Here is a 20,000-nt window from a genome sequence, read left to right as displayed (position 1 = left end):
GTAATAGCACAATATGCAATGAAATAGTTCCCATTTACAGAAAGAAAACTTAAAACAAGTTTTTAAAAACAGTGAAATAAAATTGTGAAAAAAAGGCAGTCTGCATTTTTGAATTACAGTTATATCAGGTACTTCTCCATAGTAGTATTATAGAAAGCAGATTAGGGGCTGCACAGACCCAGTCTTGAGAAGACGACAGACCCAGTCTTGAGAAGACGACAATAGTGGCACGTTGTGCTGCTTGCTGGGGAACAACACACCACCAAATCAGACGGAGCACTGCCCAATCTCACATAATCCAGTGTGTCTGTCAGGTAGTCACTGACATTTCCTGTAAATGACCTGTATGCTGTACACTATCCAGCAGTGACTGGACTGTGTTAAATGCACTGAAGAAATCAAAAAGGTTATTCTCAGTGATGTGATGGAAAGGATTCTGCCCCTCTCTGTGTCAAGCTGACTTGGCTGAATAGGATCCTACAAAAATATCACGTATTGTCTTTAAATAATTTGAACACACGAGATAGTCGACTGCAGAAGCGATCTTTTGGACAGAACGTTCTCATTGTGCTCTGTGACCACAGTGGGCAGATAACATTTCTATAAATGATTCTGTGCTTCTTATTCTTCCTTATCAAAAGCCGTGCACACTGCAGTTAGGCTCTGTATTGTTGCTTGACCCTGTCACAAAGGCAAGTTAAAACTTCACAAACACAACTTGTCTGTGTTGATCGATCGATTTCAGATTTACATAATCAGCTGTTACTATGTAGACAGGAGTAAGCTCTCTTCAACAGGTAAATAACTGCTTCATCCACTCCTAAATTTAGGGGATATATGAACTGCAGAGGGCTGAGAGAGGTTTCTATTAAACCTTCAGCTAGTTTCTCCAGCAACTTCATCACACGTGAGGCAAAAGTTGAAGGGCTCATCTGTACAAGAGCCAGACAAGACGTTTCCCACAACGTTGATGGTTCAGTGGTAATAATACCCAAAGAGTTCTGGATGCATCCTGACAATCAACATCCGGGCTCAGGATTGAGCCGCTTTTCAATCACAAAGAGTGAAATTCCACCTTTCTCTGGAGCACTCAGACCCAGACGTCTCTATCTGCCAAAAAGTTATAAGCCAAGTACTATCTGAAAGTATGAGTGCAGCCATATTTCAGTGATGCATGTAGTACTCCTCTCACAGTATCTGACAGTGAATAGGCAGTTTACCTCCTTATAGTTTAGCTGTAGTTCTGCTGTCTGCTCTGAAGCTCAGTCCATGGAAAAATGTTGTCTGGTGTGACGAGTCTGCTGCTACATTTGAAATTAGTTCCTAATTAAAATTAACTAATTTAATGAGAGAGATACAGATCCAGACACTTTCCAGTGGCTAACAGGCGTTAGCAGCTGGTTTGATTAAACCAACACTTTGTGTTTTTCTTTAAGCAGCAATACCAGTCCTGGCAAAAATAATGGAATCACATTTGGAGGAGGTCATTCAGCATTTTCACTTTGCTGCAAAGACACAAACCTTTTTAAACACCTCAGCTGAACTGAGCGTACCGAAAGCAAATATCCTTGTAATAATTATTGGTGCACTTCTTCTAGATCACATAGAAGATGACTGAGTGATGAAAACAGGCAATTAGATGACCATGGGAGGCACTTTTCTCACTCCATCGATAGGAAGTACATTTGGGAGGAGGGCAGAAAAATGACTGTGCTGACCCAAATTAACTTTTTCATTTTTGTTGAGGACACTGGAAGAGTGACTCTTTGACTTCAAGGATAAATCTAGTATTGGCACGAGTGTGCACGTCACACGCACTCAGAAGTCATTTGATCCTTGGCTCGTGTGCCTTTAACTGTAAAACTAACTAAATGTGAATTTGAAAACATTGTTGTGGTTTATTTAGTCATTTAGTCGGAGTGCAAGCACGGGCTGTCCTGTGACTTCATGGCCGTCTTTGCGGTACTCTGTGCAGGTGAGAGGTTTTTAATCAACCAGAATCAGGGTCCCTGCTCTGTACCTGCAGAAAACACAATCAGTCTACCTGTAACTGAGTTCACTAGTAAGTGTTTTACTGTGCACATTAGTCAAGGATGCAGTGTATACTGGGATGGAAAGATTCACCTTTTCTGACACCCGACGTGTTAAAAGCGACAGAGACAAACCAGTCATCCTCGTCTGCACGTTCAAAAGCTCAGTGCAGTTTAAAAAGTAAGTCAGTGTTTATTATCACCAGTAAAAACATGACAGCACCACACTTAAAAAACTTTTTCAAAATCATCTGGAAAACCTCACTTTAAGAAACATGTTCATCCTCAGATTTCCCAGATTCACTGGTGCATGCTTCAGTCTTTCTTCTGAGATACAGTTTAATTCCAACTTGGGAAAACAAGCAAATGCAGCTCAGAAGGGTCCATCCAAGGTCTTCATGAACAGTTGTAGAGAGGACGAGTGCAAAGACGCTCCCGACATTAGTAAACACTGTACACTGACAGAGCCAGTACAACATAGCAACGGCGGTGCAACTGTGTGCGCCACAAACCGTGTTCATTCATTTGTTGTGTTAGTTTGAGCACGGGGAAACACTCATTCACACACTCACGCACACGAACTCACTGTTGAAGATTAAAAGTCTTTAGGTGCTACAGAGAAAATACAGAGCAGTGTTTGAATGGCACTGAGCGTGTCTGCAGGACATACTCAACAAGGCCGCTGTGCTTCTCAGATTTCAAACCACGGAAAACTTGCTCAGCTGCACACATTCATTCATAATGTAATCATGTCACGGGAAATACAGAGGACTGCAAATGCACTCTGAAATGTTAATCAACCAGGTGTCCATCAGAGCTGAATCCAAGCCCAAAAAGTAGATCTTTGATGCTTATTTTCTTGGTGCTGAGTAAATCGCTTTGACGTCACAGCTCTGTACAGTCTGCCACACAGGCTGCTTGCTGTGCAGTCATGTCCACATCCTCTGGTGACGAGCTGCACTGCTGCAGAGGTGAATAAATAGATCGTGTGTGGAGAGCTGCTAATGCTGTGACATCAACGAGGACTTTTAGAAAGTAGCATGAGTAATTCAACTTCATTTTAGCAAATGATTCTTTACCACCGGATAATTCAGGCTAAACTCGGCCTGCGCTGCACCTGTTTCTGTATGAACTGGAAAATCTCTTACGAAGAAAAAAAAAATTTTAAAAAATGAACAAATAAAACCTAGCACTGCAAAAGCCAGAAACCTCCATCACATCATTGACTATTCAATACTGCAGTGAACATATTCTTTGCTTTCATTTCATTTTGCTGGACTTCTGAGGAAAATGACTTAAGTAAACATGGCAGCTCTTAGTTTGATTTCTTACTGGAATGGTTTGACTCATAAGACACTAAAGAAACACACGCACACACACAGTCTCTGTGTTTGTATGTCATCAGGAAGCACTGTAATTGTCTGTTCAGACCTGAGTGGTGCACTGTGGGGGTTTTTAACCACACCACTCACAATGTTTCAGAGTGTGTGACACGCTGCTTCGTCTTCAGAAAGCTTGGTCTGTGTGGCGCTTCGGCCACTCTCAGAGTTTCTCCTCCTGGAAGAAAAGAACAGAAATAAAACATGAAGGCAACAAAACTATTAACTTCATATTCAAGAAAACGTTAAAAAGTTGCCCATCAGTTTATGATTAGAGAAAAATATTCATCTGTGTGATGATATTTGCCACTACTGTGTTCTGCTGCTTTTAATGTGGTTCCATATATACACAGACATTGCTGATGCTATTATTATTATTATTATTATTATTATTATTATTATTATTATTATTATGGGAACTTCACCATCATTAACACCACCACCATAATGTTGTGTGGAGCCTGCTGGCTGGTGTCATTGTCATTCACAGCTGTTCAACGATTACACAGCATCATCTTAGATATATAACTGCTGTCATCACTCTTATTATGACCAGCAATGCAAACAATAATTTATTTAATAACAATCTAAATAAACTGCGCTTAGATTAACTCTCTACAACCCTGAGTGAAACAGTGCGACTGTAAACTGATGTGAGGGGCAGCGTCGACACCTGCAGGCAGAGAAGACAACAGCAGTGAGGCTGGAGCAGGACTGTGACCAAACTGCAGTGTGAACTGAAACATCACTCAGAGGCCTATACAGCCAACTGTATAAGTGATGGGTGGGAGATGGAGGGCAGATCAGTAGTGCTTTAATGGTCTGGGAAAAATCATGTGCCTCTAAACCTGAATAAGGCCAGGGAGATGGTGATCGAGGACAGCTATCCACTCCCCGTGTACGTCCCGAGAGGCTCAAGTGGAAAACTAACACAGAGGCTGGATACAAGAAAGGGATGAGCCGCCTCCGTTTCCTAACATCCTTCTACACGTGCAGCATAGTGTTGGCGATTTCCTGTCAGTGGGTTGTGGTGAGCACAGTGTCCTCTGCTGTGGTGTGCAGGGGCAGCAGCATCAGAGCTGGTGAAACCAACAAGTGATCAGGATAATAAATGATGAGGAAGGCTGGCTCTGTGTTGGCTGTTATGGACCACAAACAGGACACACATCACCTCTAACACGCTGAATCAGTGCGGCTGCTATAAGGACAGATACAGGAAATCATTTCTCCCACATAACTCTATTAAAAAAAATGGACACGATTTTAATCTGCAAATGTTTGTAATGTTTTGGTAACATTACATTTCCTGTTTACTTAGTTGATTTTTTAGCAATATTAGTACTGCCACCATTATACTCTGGCCTGTGGCGCTTCTTCGCTTTGCTCATGTATGAAAATTCACACATACGTGTTCATTTATCATAAATCTTTTTATCTTCATTACATAACTATTTAGTGAGAAAGCAAAACAGCTGCTCATAAACAGCAAAGAGATGAATAACAAAACACGTATTCATTGTATGACAAAATAGTCAGTTACTGTCACTTTGATCAGCACTTATTCACACATGACATCATCACATTCCTGTGATCCCCAATAACTGAAAAATGTATTTACAAAAACGTACACATAATGTACACACAACACTGCAGTTTTTCTTTGTTTTTGTTCTTTTTAAATATATGTAACCTGTAAGTATTTGCGCGTCATAAAGTTTCTTCCAGACTGATTCAAGGTTGGGGGAACATACATTGATGCACTACAGTCGTTATCATTGTTTTCTATCTAACGCTCACACACTGAGCTCTTGCCCAAGGATTTGGGCCCACTAGTGGCCAGTGCCAGTGAGGGAATAAATGAGGCTGGTATGGGCTTCCCAGGCTTGGTTGACCTCAAGGGTCTCCTGAGGTAGCAGATGGGTGTTGGAGGACTGGCCTGTGGCTTTGGCAGCTGCAGAAGCAAAACCTGGGAAGAGGGACTTTCAGCTAGCCTGAAGGCAATTCAGGCAAGCTGTGGGAGGACTAAGTAACATCTAGCGGTGAATAGTATGTTTATGACTGAAAAGCCCGAGTTGTGATAAAAACCACACACAGTGAAGAAGTTATGAAGTGTAACTTTGACGTTAACAAATGTGGATTGCTGTAACAATCAGTGACTTGTGTGGCATACTGAGACATTCCTCAACATACCTGGGATGAGTGTCTCCTGGTACCTCACAGTTAGGCAGGCAGGTGTTTCCATGTGCTGACAAAGGCAGTGGGGATCAGTGAATAAGGTACAGTGGTGATGGAGTTCCAACTATCTGACGTGGGATCGTAACAGTCCAGAGTTTTACACCGCTGCGTCCCAAAATAACCTCCAACCACATAAAGCTTATTTCCCGAGGCCACGGCATGGCAGCTCATCCGTTTGGACGTCATGTCGCCCACTCGAGTCCACTGACTGGCTTCACAGTCAAAGCGATAAGCAGAGGCAGCTGTGAATTCTGTGTCGCCGCCCATGATAAAGATCTGGCTTCCCAAGACAGCAGCTGCCGTGTAGCGCCAGGGCTGAGGGCACTCGGCCGCGATGTTCCAGCGGTTTCCTACGGGGTCGTAACACTGGACCTACAAAATAGCAAGCAGGGAATTATACAGCTACAGTGCTATCGCCGACAGCACAACACTCACACTAAATGTAGTATTGTTCTTTTACATCTTTATTACACAATTACTGAAACAAAGAACAATAACTGGTCTTTCAAAGAAAAGTATAATCAATAAAATTCATACAGTATTGGTAGAGATGCTTCAGAGAGGCAGGTAAGTAACAAAGAGCACCAACCTTGGAGGCTTTGTCTCTGTGTATGGTGGTCCCCCCAAAAACAAAGAGTTTGAGTTTGGCAGAGACCACAGCAGCGTTACTGACGCCATCTCTTAGTGGAGCCATCATGGTCCATTTGTTATTGAGAGGGTCATACCGCTCCACCTGGTGAAGACGTTTGATACACTTAACACTTTAGTTTCATGTCCCTGTAAAGTTTGATCATAAAACAGTAAAATGCAAACTGAGCTGCTGGTCAAGCATCAGCGAAATCTCTGCACATGGTAAAGCTGTTCTTCACTCTTCTTGACAGACAGTCTTTAAACTTGGCAGGAGTGTTACGGACGACCTGCTATACACCTAACCCTGCGCTCCACCCTGCCCAATAAAACATGTTTACATTGCCTATAAAGCTTTATTTTAAACACCTGTCGAGGTGCAATTTTCTCTCTGTCATTTATTATTATAATTTAACTATTCTGTAAGACTTTAACAGAGAATGCACTTTTGTGCAAAGTACCACTTTCTGTAACTTCCTGCCAGTTCAAAGTCAATGCATATACGCTTTTGTGGCTGGCTATGAAATTTACAGAACAAATAAACTGTACATAAATATACGTAAATTGTCAAAAAAAAATTCTGCACTTGTCAGTTACAAATAAATAATTGTTTATTTCAGCTTTAGGTAGAAGTCATTGCTTTTCAGACCTGTTTCAGAGAGACAGATGGTGAAGCAGGGAAGACACCAGCTATGGCTGTATGCCCTCCAACAACATACAGACTGTTCTCCAGCTCAGCTGAACCATGGCCAAACCTGTGGAAGGGAAGCAGCATGTTGTGTGAACTTCTGTCAGTGATGGGTTTGCGATGGTGCACTTTGTAATGCAATCCACTATATGGCTAAAGTAAGTTTAAACACTTTTCTATACACAACGTCTATCCACACAAACTATACTTCTACCAGTGGCACTTGAACTAATCTCAGTTGCATCCAAAACTCATTTTGTCCTGGAGCTCCTTAGAAAGCCTTGGCATTTGCCACAGTTCATGACATATCTGCCATGTTTACAGTCATGCTAACACTTCTTAATCCTTTCAAACATAATAGGGTGAAGTGAATGAAACGTAGTCTGAAGCACAGATTCACAAAGATAAACGTTGCAGCAGGAAAAATTGCCTTCTAAGCGATTTCTGGTTCAGTGGCAAGAGCAACGTCTGTTTTGTGATAATTTCTTATTGTTAAACAATTGCCAAGTACAATATATAGAACTCTAGAATCTCACTTTGCTTTGGGCAACACATTTAGACCAATAAATGTCCATTTACACTGCAAATTTAACTGCAAAACTACCCTAGAAATTGGACAGTACTACTACATTGCCGTTTGCGCTGATCCAGCATTTCCTATAAAGCAACAAACAGCATACCTGGCTATTAGCATGGGTGCTCCTTTAGACCACTCTTCATGGACAGTGTCATAGATCCAGACGTCTTTAGACACTCCATTCTCTGATCCTCGACCTCCTGTCACATAAACCTTACAACCAATGGCGCAGGCACTGAACTCCTTTCTAGGGCTGGGAAGGTCTGCCTTTGGTATGATCTCCTTGGCTTTATGATCAACCTATAGATTTGACATAAATATGTGAACATCAGAAGTGGCCCAGTTGTTGCAGTCAACATAAAATGAGACAGAGGATGAGAAATACATAAAGATGAACTGGTGAATTAAATAAAGCGGAGTTAAAATTCACTCTGAATTTGTTTCCATGTTCACAAAGGACACGAAGACGGGGTTATGTCGATGTATTATGAGGTTAATCCTCATAACTCACCAATCAATGGAATTTTTATGTCATTTCCCCACTGATATATTAAATTAGTATTAGTCATTGTGCTGAGATTAAACTCAATCAGCAAGGAGAGTTTTGGTTGTGAAAACCCGACTGTGTCGGGGTTGAGATGGAGAAGATCACAGCAGAGACAGGAGAGATGTTTTACACAGGAGAACAATTAAATACTGGAGGAATTAGTAGATCTATAGGTGTAAGCTTAAAATGAAAGAGCCGTTAAATGTCATGTTAATAACATAGCAGTTCAACTCACATCAGCCTGAGAGAAGTGACACTGACAGTGCATTACATGAAATCACACCACACAAGCAGAAAGGTCCTTTTACCTGATATATCTTGTCACACATGAAGGTTTGGCCTCCGAGTATAAGTAGCGTATGTCCTGCCTTGCGTGGTCGGGCACAAGGACTCGTCACTACTCCATCATTCTGAAGGATTTTCTTCTTACACTGCATTGCCTCTTCTACTATGGACCTGCAGGACAGTCAGCACATCAGCTGATCCTTACTGAAAGCGTGGAGAGTCTGTCAAAACCACAGCTGCTAGCGGATTTCTGTTTAAATTCACACTCCTATAATTTCTCAAGAATATGTTAATAATATTTGAAAAATATAAATAGTAACAATAACAAAAAAAGATAACACAAAAGGAAACTGAACTGATACACAGATACATGGGAATCTATATCCAAGCAAGTCTTGTCATGGAGTCCGACATGATCTGCTCTGTGGTTTCATGTAAGTGATACTGAAATGTTTTGTTTTTGCTTGATCGATGTAGAAGCCTGTATGCAGACAGGTTGTGATACCTGGAATCACCCTGCAGGACATCCGTTTCATGCTCTGCATCAGAACTATATTAAACTGTATCGCCCCATCAAATACAGTTTGAATGAATAGCTAAATAAAAGCAGGAATCGGTGACATTCTTGGTTCATTCTAAGGTAGAGTATTTGCTGTCACTTTTGAGAAACACCATTTTTGATTGAAGCTGGGTTCAGCTGGTCCATGGCACCAGCTCACAGGGTGTCACAGATCTGTGATGATCGAGTCACAGTCACAGCGAGGCTGCTCGGGCTCAGCTGTGTAATACCTTTCAAAAAAGATTTTGGCTTGGACTTGAAGACATTTCAGAAAATTTGTATTCAAGTGATGGAAAAGTAATATCATTTTAAAACTGTGCACGAACCCGGTTTTAAGATTGGGCTTCAAACTCTGTTTCTGATAGAGCCAACGATTAGGGCAGGATCAACGGACCCTGGGAAGATGCTTTAGCTACACTGCTGAGGGACTCCCCATGATGTACTCTACCTCCTTTCACTCCTTTCCTCTACTCACTTGTGTGTATATGCCACTATTGCATTAATTGTTATTAACCATCGTCTTCTCTCTTCCATTCATTTTTTGTGGTCGGCTCCTCTTTTACATCTTTATTACCTTTTAAGCCTAAGAAACTTCTTGGCCTGTAACACTTTTCACTCAATCAGACCCACCGAATATGAAAAGCTAGTATTGAATGCGAAAGCTTAAATGTGAGATGAAACAAAGAGAAGACACAAAGTTTACATGGTCTTGGTCTTATGAGCCTACCTGCTCCTCTTGTCAGCCATAATCAGCTCCTCACAGGCTACAGCCTCCAGCAGACACTCCGAGGGCAGCAGAGCCAACCTTATGCCTGTCAGCAGCTCTGGCAAATGAAGACGCCGACCCTCCAAGTCGTATCGAACCCACCGCATCACAGAGTTAAACACAACCTGCCATGAGTCGAATTACCAGCCAACATCAATTTATGGCTTCCAACACTGTACCAGGAGCATTCTGTGGTTTGGTTGGTATTTGGTTGAAAAATCACTTCCAAACACAAATCAGTACGCTCTGAAAAAACACGCCACAGACACAGGAGAGTCCCCGCGAGTGACGACACTCACCTGTTCATCTTCTATCTCCAGCTCGTCACTCAGAATCAGCTCCAGCAGCTGGTCTTTGGACAGACTGTAGAAATCCTCAGACTCTCTCACCTGAAAGCACAAATACTTATGTTATATGCAACATACACACACTCTCTCACACAAACACACACTTTATTCAAAAAAGGAAACTTTCCTTTTTTGAATAAAGTAAAACCTTTTAAGCCTTCGTTTCCATTTTGATCATTCTGGTTTAAAGTGCATGAAAACCACAAATCCTCCATCTCTGTCGTGGTCTCCGTGCCTGCCCGGCCGGCCCCACGAGGCTTCATGTGTTGTTTGGTTTTCTCTCTCCCTCTCTGCCTGGGCGGAGCTCACTGTGGGCTCCGCCCTTGGCCCACACACCTGGCAACAATCAGCTGTCATCACCTAGGAGCAATATTTGAGGCTGGAACACAGATCCTCTCGTCGCTGGATGATTGTACGTTAGTGATTCTCCCAGCTCCTGTGAACCTGTGCTTTGTGAGTGACTTCCCTTTCTTCTGCTACAGAGACTTTCCTCCCTGCCGTGTGAATGTGTGAGTTTGGGCAAGAAGACGTGAGCGAGTGTGAGAGAGCTTCCCCGTGATTCCCTGGAGTTTGGATTTCCCTTCACTGTATACATCGTGCACTAGTGCTGTAAATAAACTGCTTTTGGAGACGTCTAACCGCTCTGCGCTTGAGTTCCTACTACCTGATTGTGTCAATCTCAGATTATTAAAATATTCCACAGGATCAATCCCCCCACAAATCTGAAACATATGTTCATTTGTTCACTCAGTATTTTTTAATAAACTTAGAGAAAACAAGAATAGTCATCTTTACCGTCTCATAGTGCACCAGACACATCCTCCACGACAGCTCGTACAGTCTTTTACACTGATGAGCATCTGATAACAGCATCATTCCCAAGCAGTTGGACGCGTGCAGGTTTTTTTCTAAGAACTCTGCTGCTGCATCCCGAATATCGTGGAACTGCAGCATGTCGCCAGCCTCCAACAACGACTCTGCGTTCTCCTCATTTATGATCACTCGGGAAGAGTAGGCAAAGTCCAACAGAAGCTCCAGGACCTAGCCAAGTAGGCCATTGGAAAATTAGCCATGCACATTACAGGACATATAACAGCGTGATACACTGCCTAAGACCAAAACACACTAAACGTGGGCACGTGTACTGGTGAATTTTAAGAGATCAAAGAATGGAAGAAAAGAGGAAGCAGGCAGTTTGTATTGTGGCTGTTTGCATATGTGTGCTATACATGCAGCATTTAATGCGAGCCTGCAACCTCAGCCAGGTCTCCATTGGAAAAGACACTTTGATCCTAGTTAGAAATCTTCCTAAACTAAATCCTAATAAATTGGAGTAACAATAATTTTTCAGTGTCACCTGAGCCAAATCAAATTACAAGGACAATCTGAAGCCATTACCTAAACAGTATGACAGCAGATACCTGACAGCTGAAGGACATGCCTCCCATTCCACTTTTAGAAACTAAAAACAAGTAAACCTGCAGTCTGAGAGCAAAGCTCTGCTGGGATATCAGGATACTATAAGGTCTGTGACACATGATGAACCCCGATCACTTCCTCTTGCAAAATTTGTTTGCAAGAGGAAGAAATTTAATGTGAATTCTGGACTTGAGGAGCCAGTGAAGACCAGCTAATATGGGAGACAGACGATCCCTCCTTCTCATCCCCGCGCCACTAAAAGCTTTCAGAGCAGCCCAGTAGTAAGGAATGAGCCAGTCCACAGTGAGGTGGCAGAGGAGGTTATGAGATCCCTCATGATTCTGACCATATTGTGCAGATGAAAGCCTGCTGTCCTTCTGATTTCTTTAATGTGAGAGAAAAAGGACCTGCTATGAAGTGGTTCAACCCTCTCTGTCCTCAACTCTTTACATGTATATTTCTTTACACTTATATTTCCTGTCCTCTGAAGATTAAACTTTAAGGCATACAAAATTAAATAGCATCAGACTTCAGGTTCATTTTATTGGATGCAGCTCAGGAGGTAGGGCAAGTTATCTACTAAGTGGGAAGTTGGTGGCTCGATCCCTGGCTCCTCCAGTCTGTGTGCTAAATATCCTTGGGCATGGTACTAACCCCAAGTTGCTCTCAGATGCATCCATCACAGTATGAATGTGGGTGAATGTTAGATAGAAAGCACTTGTGCAGGAAAAGCAGAGAAAAATAGTGTTTGTGTGAATGAGGCAAGTGCTTTGAGTGCTGAGGTAGAGCTATATAAGATTATATATATAGATATGTTTGTTTTTTTAATGAAAAGAACTGAAAACAAGGAGCCACCAGAACATGCTAACCTGACTGTTCAAAGAGAAATTCAGAGTAGTACCTCGGGGTGTATACTGTCTCTGAAATTGACGTCAGTGTCCAGGCTTTCTCGCAGCCCTCCGCTAAACATGGCTTCAAAGTAACGACTACATGCTGCCAGGACAGCCCTGCAGAACACGAAAGCAGATGAGCCAGAGTGAAAGTCACAAGTTAGAAAACAAACAAAAGGGGTCATCGAAAAAGACACTGCCAGCGTGAGTTTACCTGTGGCATGGGAAAGAGCGATCGCCGGCCCACAGAGTGACATCAGTAAACATGCATTGTTTTCTCATGGTGTTCAAATGAGTCAGGACACTGTCGGGATGTGAAGGCTTGTGGAACAATGAGATGTTCATGGAACCTGTGCTAGTGCGGGATTTCCGATTCTCGTGAACAGTCACCGACATGGCAGCTTTGCTTGGTACCTACAGCACTCTCTCCTATACTGCAATAAAAACGGGGAGACAAAGGAAAATACTGTCACACTGTAGACACAGCTGGGATTAGCAGTATAGATGCGTGTATGCAAGTGGTCACAGTTCTGTGCACAATACACAAGAACTAAAGATCTAACCATAACATCACATTTCTTACAACACTGTTCACATAATGGTACACTGTACTGCCAAAGTATTCACTCACCCATCCAACTTTCAATCGCTTTCAGGGCCACAGACTATTTCTACAAACATTTGTGAAAGAATGGCTTACGCTCAGGGAATTCCAGCGTGGTACCGTGATAGGATGCCACCTGTGCAACAAGTCCAGTCATGAAATTTCCTTGCTACTAAATACTCCACAGTCAGCTGTTAGTGGTGTTATAACAAAGCAAGGTCCATAAAGACATGAGTTTGATGTGGAAGAACTTGACTGGCCTGCACAGAGCCCTGACCTCAACAACAGAACAGCTTTGGGATGAATTAGGGTGGAGACTGTGAGCCAGACCTTCTCGTCCTCATCAGTAGCTCACAAAGGTGTTTCTGGTAGAATAGTCAAATATTCCCATAAACACAGTGCAAAGCTGTGAGGCTTCCCAGAAGAGTGGGAGCTGTTATAGCTGCAGAGGGTGGGCCGCCATCATGTTAAACCCTGTGGATTAAGAATGGGATGTGACTCAAGTTCATATGCGTGTGAAGGCAGACAAACAAATACCTTTGGCAACACAGTGTATCTGTGCCCTGAATGAGTTCCTCTGAGTGCACTCCAGGATCCCAGAGCGTTGAGGAAATGTTCCAAACTGTCTCTTAAGTTTGAAAGGATAGGCTCATGGGACCAGTATGGGGAACTATTAAAACATGTTTAATAAAATGCACTTATACACAAGTGACAGCTGCAGATGAGCAGCACTCTGAGATATCTGGAAAGTAACAAAACATGTTGAGGTGTGTTCTTTGACAGACAAACAGAGTGCTCCTAGACTGGCTTGATTTTATTTCATTTTTATTTATTTCTTATATGGGCCATGTACAAAATGCATTAATAGAATAAAGAAGACACACACACACACACACACACACACACACACACCAACTGGTTTAGGCCCCACAATATTTTCAGGGACGGGCCTTTAAGGTGTTGCAGATAAATACAACAAAATAAAACCAGTAGAAGAAGAAGATTTATTCATAACACACGGGAAAAGACCCAGGGAAAGAAAGGTAACAATAAAAACCGATAGAAACCATAAATTTCCCACCCGAGCCTCAACTCTTGCGGCCCGGTACCAAACGCCTCACGGACCGGTACCAGTCCATTGCCCGGGGGTTGGGGACCGCTGTCCTAGAGTGAGGCACGAATGTGACGTGACAATGGTCAAAGTGAACAGTGAAAGCACAAACTGCATTGTCTTTTTCGCCTTTGGGCAACACATTTTAGATTGTGGAGGTCACTCCTCCTTAGGGATGGTGTTAGCCATCCCCGTCAGCCAATCCAGAGGCACTGCACCACATCACATCAGTATTTCAACATCCAGGGCCTTAATTAATCTCAGGACAAACCTCCTCCACCCTGGAGACCCGGCTAACAAGGAGCTGTTAAACTACTACCAACTAATACATAACGGGCGAGTTATCCACTTCATCAGTCACCTGATGATTTGCCAGAGCTGCTTTTGAGGGATTCTGTTCTGTTGGAGGTGGGAATAGAAGATCCTCTGTCAGATATTTCCAGCACTTCCTCATTATACATTATGCCTGTCCAGTATCCTCCTCAACCACCTGCTCCAACTCACTGACAGCTCAGCTCCTCTCTTCACCCGATTACAAAACTGGACCTGCAACCTATAGTGTCCTGGTGCCATGTACACTTATATTCTCTCCCTCCTTCAGGTCACACTGTTGTAGCCCACATTAGTGTCTCACAGTAGAGCAATGGACATGACACCCTGGGTTACTCTAAACACCTAATGAAGTAAGACTCAATAAATAGAACACAATATTTCCTCTCAATTTCACTGCAGACTGATAAACAACCAAGCGCTAAAGATGGTCTTATTACAGTGGTGCTGTGTTAGCCAGTCACAGGAAAATAGGTAGACAGCCCAGACTGGAAGGAATGCTGGGTCAGCATCCCCATTGCTGCTTGTGTGTGTGCGTGTGTGTCTACATTTGCTGACACAGAGTTTTAGAGTAAAGTCATACCCCTTCAGTGACAGGGTGTGTGCATGCAGACTTGACCAGTGTGTGCTGTGAATGAACAAAGGATGGAAATGCTAGCACATTCAAACAAAGCATGTTGTGGACAACACAGCAGCGCAGCACAGCTCTCTCACACACACGTGAGCTTCTGTGTTGTCATCTCTCCCTTTGGGAGGGCCGCAGTAATTAGGGCCGTTTCTGACACACCTTCCAAGGGGATGATGGCAGATTCTGACTTGGTTACAAGAGGTTACAAGATTTTTTTCTGACTCAGAGCGGGGCTTTGAGAGATGATTATACATTTAGCTGTCATCAGTCAACATACAGTAAAGGCAATTCATCTTTGTTACCCTATATGGCACACTTACCTGTATTTTTTTGTGGTTTCTGATTATTCCACTGATAAAGTTTTTAAAGAATCCCTGTTATACGAAGGAATATTAGGGCCATAATAAGAAAAAATATATATTATTGTTACTTTCAAGATTAAACCTAAAGTAATATTTGAGAACAAAGTTGAAATATGGAGATTACAGTCGTTTCAAACGTGCTCGAGGCTGTAAGCATCTGTATCGTTGCATCTGTCCAATGCAGCCATTTCATTTTGGACAAATCCGACCAACTCCTCCACGTTTGTGTGGTTTTTTTTCCACCTTCTGACCAGATGCAGCTTTCTGCACCTTCTCGTCCTTATACGCATCACCACGCTGTGTTTATGTGCTAAAACAGAAATAAGTTCAGATCAAGTTCAAGTTGCTCATGCTTATAGCTTCATGCAGTAGGGAAGGTGTATGTTGTAGACTAAGACACAAGAAGATATCTATTCAAGCTGTCTCACTAACTTATCTACACAGGGTGTTTTCTGTGGCAGATGTTTGACTCAAAACAACTTTAATCTCAACATTTTGTCTTTATTCTAAGAATAAACACTATTTTTTTTCTTAATACGGCCCTAATACTGCATTGTACTATCAACAACAGGATTAACAGGTAGATATTTTCTTTGGCGTTGTTTAATTCAAAGCAGTAAAATACCGTAGTTAGAGCTGAGGCTTCAGCGGTGGTGATAATAATGATTATGTTGATCAGTACTGAGATTAGTTATTGGATCAGGATTGTTTTTGATCTTAGTGAGGTAAAAGGACACTGCTGCCTTCCTGTTAACTTACAAATCCTTGCATAAAAATTAACTGGTCCTCTTTATTCACCCAAATTCAGTGCATCTCTTAGAAGGCTTCTTTCACTCCATGCCATCTGCACCTGCATGATGGATGTAAATCTTTATCCGAGCTCATGTTTGGTGAGTCAACTTAGCAACCACTGCATTGTTTGGCTTTCATCATACTGCATTTTGTGACGCTCTGCTGTGCAGAGCTCGTGGTCTTCTGCTGTGGCAGACATGAGACTTTTGTTTGACAGTCTGTGATATAGAGCACCTCACTGCAGTCAGGTGCACTCAGGTAACCTCAGGCTCCGCAGTGCAGGAAAGCGCTGTGACTGACACATAAAGCTGTGTTCTGCTGGCAGAGCGTGCATAGCCAACACCCCTCGATCACATTCATTAATTATTTGAACATAAAAATCATGATTGAAATTACAATTTTATCAACTTTGCAGCCTGAGATAATGGTTAGAAGGAAGAATGTATTAAAACAAAAATGAATGTGCACTCACCAACTGCCTAGGGATCTGCCAGAGTAACGCAAGCTTGGCGGCCTGCTCAGCCCGAGTCAACCACCTGTCGAGGAAGGGAGGGAGGGGTTAACTGATTGTTTGTCGACGCCACTCTTACCTTAATCACCAGTTTCAAACATATACACAATGAGCCACAGTACTTGTGCAACATTATCAACTATAAATCCTTTTTGATAGTACATTTGGTGATACATATATATTGCAATCGGAGGGAAGGAGTTTTCTTAACAAAGCAGCTATATGTTAATATTACATTAACACTTAGAGGACTCAGTTATGGAAACTCAGAGTTTATTAAACAGAACAAGCAATTCTTGGACCATAATCTTCTGTAAATGACTGAACCATGGGGGGCTGCTGTGGTTGTTCTTTTCTGTTCAACTTTTCACCCCATCTTTACTTGACCTTCACCAGAGGAGGCAGGGCGCTTGCTCTATGTCCATCTTTGAGAGATGAGGGAGAGCAAAATATACGTACAGTGTGATTGGTTCTCATCTTCTTAAGTGGTGTACCAGAAAAAGAACGATGCACTAGCTGTAGAGCAGCTGCAGCCAACTGTTAATGCATTTCAGACAATAGGTGGAGGTCCCGCTACTGCACGCTCATTAAAAACAGATGCATGCTGGTATTTACGTGTTACTGCTGGTACATGAAGCAGTGGTGAGAGTATGTTTGGGCAGATGGATCCTTACAGTGTGAAGTGCAGTTTTTATAAGTGCAGAAGGTTTTTGCAGGGGCTCCAGCGTGGATGGGTGAAAGGGTTTTTGTGCACAGGCGCAGTGTGCTGAATGTGGGTCGGTGTGTCCAGATTAGCTGAGTTTCTTGGACACATAAAGGCAGTATTGAATCCAGGCAACAGCATGTGTGCCCAACAGAAGGCTCATACCAACTCCACATTCAAACAGCTCACCACACACACACACACACACACACACACACACACACACACACACACACACACACACAGTGTTACAGCACGCACACATGTATCGTTCACCAGTGGAATATCAACACAGAGGCTGAATAGATGGAGTGCTTTAAAGAGAGCAGCAGTCAGTAGGCCTGAGCTTGTTTACCCATAACTAACATAGCTGAATCTGTTGCCCTGAGCCACTCTGTGTGTCCGTCTGATTGAGCAAGTGATTCACTAACAAGTAGCCCTCTCCTGGGGGCCGGGTCCATGTTATTTCTAGGTTATTAAAATTCCCATTTACCCACCTGGACAGCTAAGTAAAAAGCACACATCCATGCCTGCTATGAGTTAAGACAATCAAAGGTTTCCTTCTGCACTGCAGCCAAGCTTGGCTTTGTTAGTAACTCTGTGTGTTAAATGGCTTTGACATAAGCACAACCTATTAAACAACTTACCAAAAACTTTGATGTGCTTAGTGAGTAAATACTGACTGACATCCACATCAGCATGGCCCACCCAGAATTTTTATGTGCAAGAAACTGAAGAAGAAATTAGAAGCCAAAGGTTTCCAAAAGTTTTTCTTAGAACAAAAAGGAAGTAATTACGTCTCAGATGATTTAGAGACAAAGGATAAAAGGGAGAGAGCTGGTCAGCTGTAAGACACAAGCTACAAACTCTGAGAAAAAGAAACTCTTTAGGTCAAATTTATTGAACTTTACGTTTTTTAAATATCCAAATAATTTTCTAGAAAATCAATTGTGAGGTGAGGAACCATTCCTTCTCTCCTTTCAGCTCCTCCATCTTTCCCCTCCCTACCTACTATCCTCTGTCACAACAACCCTCTGCACATCCTCCTCCACTAAATCCACGAACCACCTCTGAGGTCTTCCTCTTGCCTGGCAGCTCCATCTTCATCATCCTCTGTCTAATAGATCTACTCTCCCTCGCCTCTGTCTCAAACTGTCTCTAAGGTCAGAGAGACAAATACAACGTTTCAGAGTTCAAAGTGTTGTCTGATACAGCCGCTTAACTCTCACAGGCTAATCAATAAAAACAGATCACATATCACAAATTATACCGATCAAATACATGAAACATAAACCAAGTCTTCACATGCGCACTCACATCTTTCATGCTGACTCTGTTTGCTGACCCTGGTGCCTGACATGGACCTGCTAACATTAAAGATGTGTGCAGCTCAGCCTGCTTCAATCATTTATCACAAGTTAAATAATTGAGCAACAGTGTTGCATAATCGGAGAATAGTTACAAAAGACAAACGTGGTCCTGAGAGAGTGTGGCAGAGCTGCTGTAGCTTCCGAGAAACAAAGAGCTCCCTGACAGAAGACGAAAACTTTCACTTTAGTCCAGCAGGATCTGAGGCCACGGAGTTAGTTAGCCGTCAGTGAACATGCCCCCAGTGGGCCACCAGCTCCAGGCTGTGGATGTGCTTAGGCCGGTTCCTGCCTGTGGGGCAGCCGAACATGCACTTCCATAGACCTGTCCGGAATTTCAAATGTGAAAAATCGCGTTCCGCTGGAATGGCACTGGACCAAATGGCTTCCATTTAGCTTTGCTATGCACCAACTTGGGTGCTGTTGAGAACCTTTGCGAGCAGCCTACACTTGTCTTAAAGCTTGTCGTTCACATGACACAGACACTTCGAGTCCGTACGAATTCGCAAGCTGACCGTACACAGCTCTGCCGCTGAAGCACTGACGCTAATGTGAGAACAATAACTGACAAAGCTCCACTCACTCCACGGTCTGGCTCCCACAGCAGTGCCAGAGGGAAGCTCTGCTACTCACGTTCACGTCAGCTGCAGGTTAAATCCACGCAGTGTAAAGTTTCATGTCTCCGCTCACGAACAAACATCACACTCCCTTCACAGCAGCTCAACTACCTCTCCCTGTTCTCCTTCTTCTTCGGTAGCTTGGCCCGATGCCTGTCTCACTGGCTGTGGAAGAAAGCCTTCACACTGCAGCGGAACCAACAACCAATGACTTTGGACTGACTCGTTGCTGGCGTTACTAACACCAATCCCCAGCCTCGAGATAAACTCTCAGCCAATAACATTGCACACGGCGAGATTTTAGAAGCGGCGTCTATCGTGACTGGCAGCTACTTAGGCCAATCATCGTCGACGTCGTTGTACGAACCACACAGCTAGCCCCAATGAAATCCCCCGAGGAGCAATCATACACAAAGAGAGGCGGCTTTAAACACGGTAGCACAACAACTGCTTGTCGACACTACTCTGATTTTAAAACAATCCCCTGGCTTTAAATCACAGCCACACAGTAGAAACAGACATGACTAATCTGGTGATTTAGCGCAGAGAGTAAATATTGTCATTCCAGTTAACAGTTTCATCACTGCGTGCACTGCCAGGGCTTCCCATTGGAGCCGGGAAACTTT

At 43.0% G+C, this 20,000-nt stretch overlaps 1 protein-coding gene across 8 annotated transcripts; it reads right to left on the bottom strand.

Annotated features, from left to right (window-relative positions):
* Positions 1-2,203: 2,203 nt before the first annotated feature.
* On the bottom strand, positions 2,204-19,594 carry enc2 (ectodermal-neural cortex 2). Of its 8 annotated transcripts, none has more exons than XM_076886154.1 (14): positions 19,391-19,594; positions 18,038-18,121; positions 16,649-16,712; positions 12,564-12,783; positions 12,361-12,466; positions 10,836-11,081; positions 9,993-10,082; positions 9,655-9,818; positions 8,392-8,539; positions 7,640-7,836; positions 6,921-7,026; positions 6,234-6,377; positions 5,600-6,016; positions 2,204-3,587 (listed from the first exon to the last, which is right to left on the bottom strand). In XM_076886154.1, exons 4-13 carry the CDS (start codon positions 12,743-12,745, stop codon positions 5,630-5,632), a joined length of 1,770 nt encoding a protein of 589 aa, XP_076742269.1. In that variant the 5' UTR covers positions 12,746-12,783; positions 16,649-16,712; positions 18,038-18,121; positions 19,391-19,594; the 3' UTR covers positions 2,204-3,587; positions 5,600-5,629. The 8 variants fall into 8 exon arrangements, with proteins under 8 accessions (XP_076742269.1, XP_076742270.1, XP_012775895.1 ...); XM_076886155.1 differs by having other exon boundaries at positions 12,564-12,778; XM_012920441.2 differs by lacking the exon at positions 18,038-18,121 and having other exon boundaries at positions 19,341-19,594.
* Between the last annotated feature and the right edge of the window lie 406 nt (positions 19,595-20,000).

The sequence above is a fragment of the Maylandia zebra genome, linkage group LG7, assembly GCF_041146795.1.
Source record: "Maylandia zebra isolate NMK-2024a linkage group LG7, Mzebra_GT3a, whole genome shotgun sequence".
In the NCBI taxonomy this organism is placed as follows: Eukaryota; Metazoa; Chordata; class Actinopteri; order Cichliformes; family Cichlidae; genus Maylandia; species Maylandia zebra.
The sequence above is the reverse complement of the archived record's forward strand: the minus strand, read 5'-3'. Positions and strand labels throughout refer to the sequence as shown.

Excerpts from the sequence above, each read along its gene's own strand:
- enc2 (XM_012920441.2), bottom strand. The coding sequence starts at position 12,745 with ATGTCGGTGACTGTTCACGAGAATCGGAAATCCCGCACTAGCACAGGT. Across the intron at positions 10,083-10,835 it reads GTCTGGTGCACTATGAGACG|GTGAGAGAGTCTGAGGATTT; the intron begins GTAAAGATGACT and ends TTGTGCTTTCAG. Across the intron at positions 7,837-8,391 it reads TGTGTGACAAGATATATCAG|GTTGATCATAAAGCCAAGGA; the intron begins GTAAAAGGACCT and ends TCAAATCTATAG.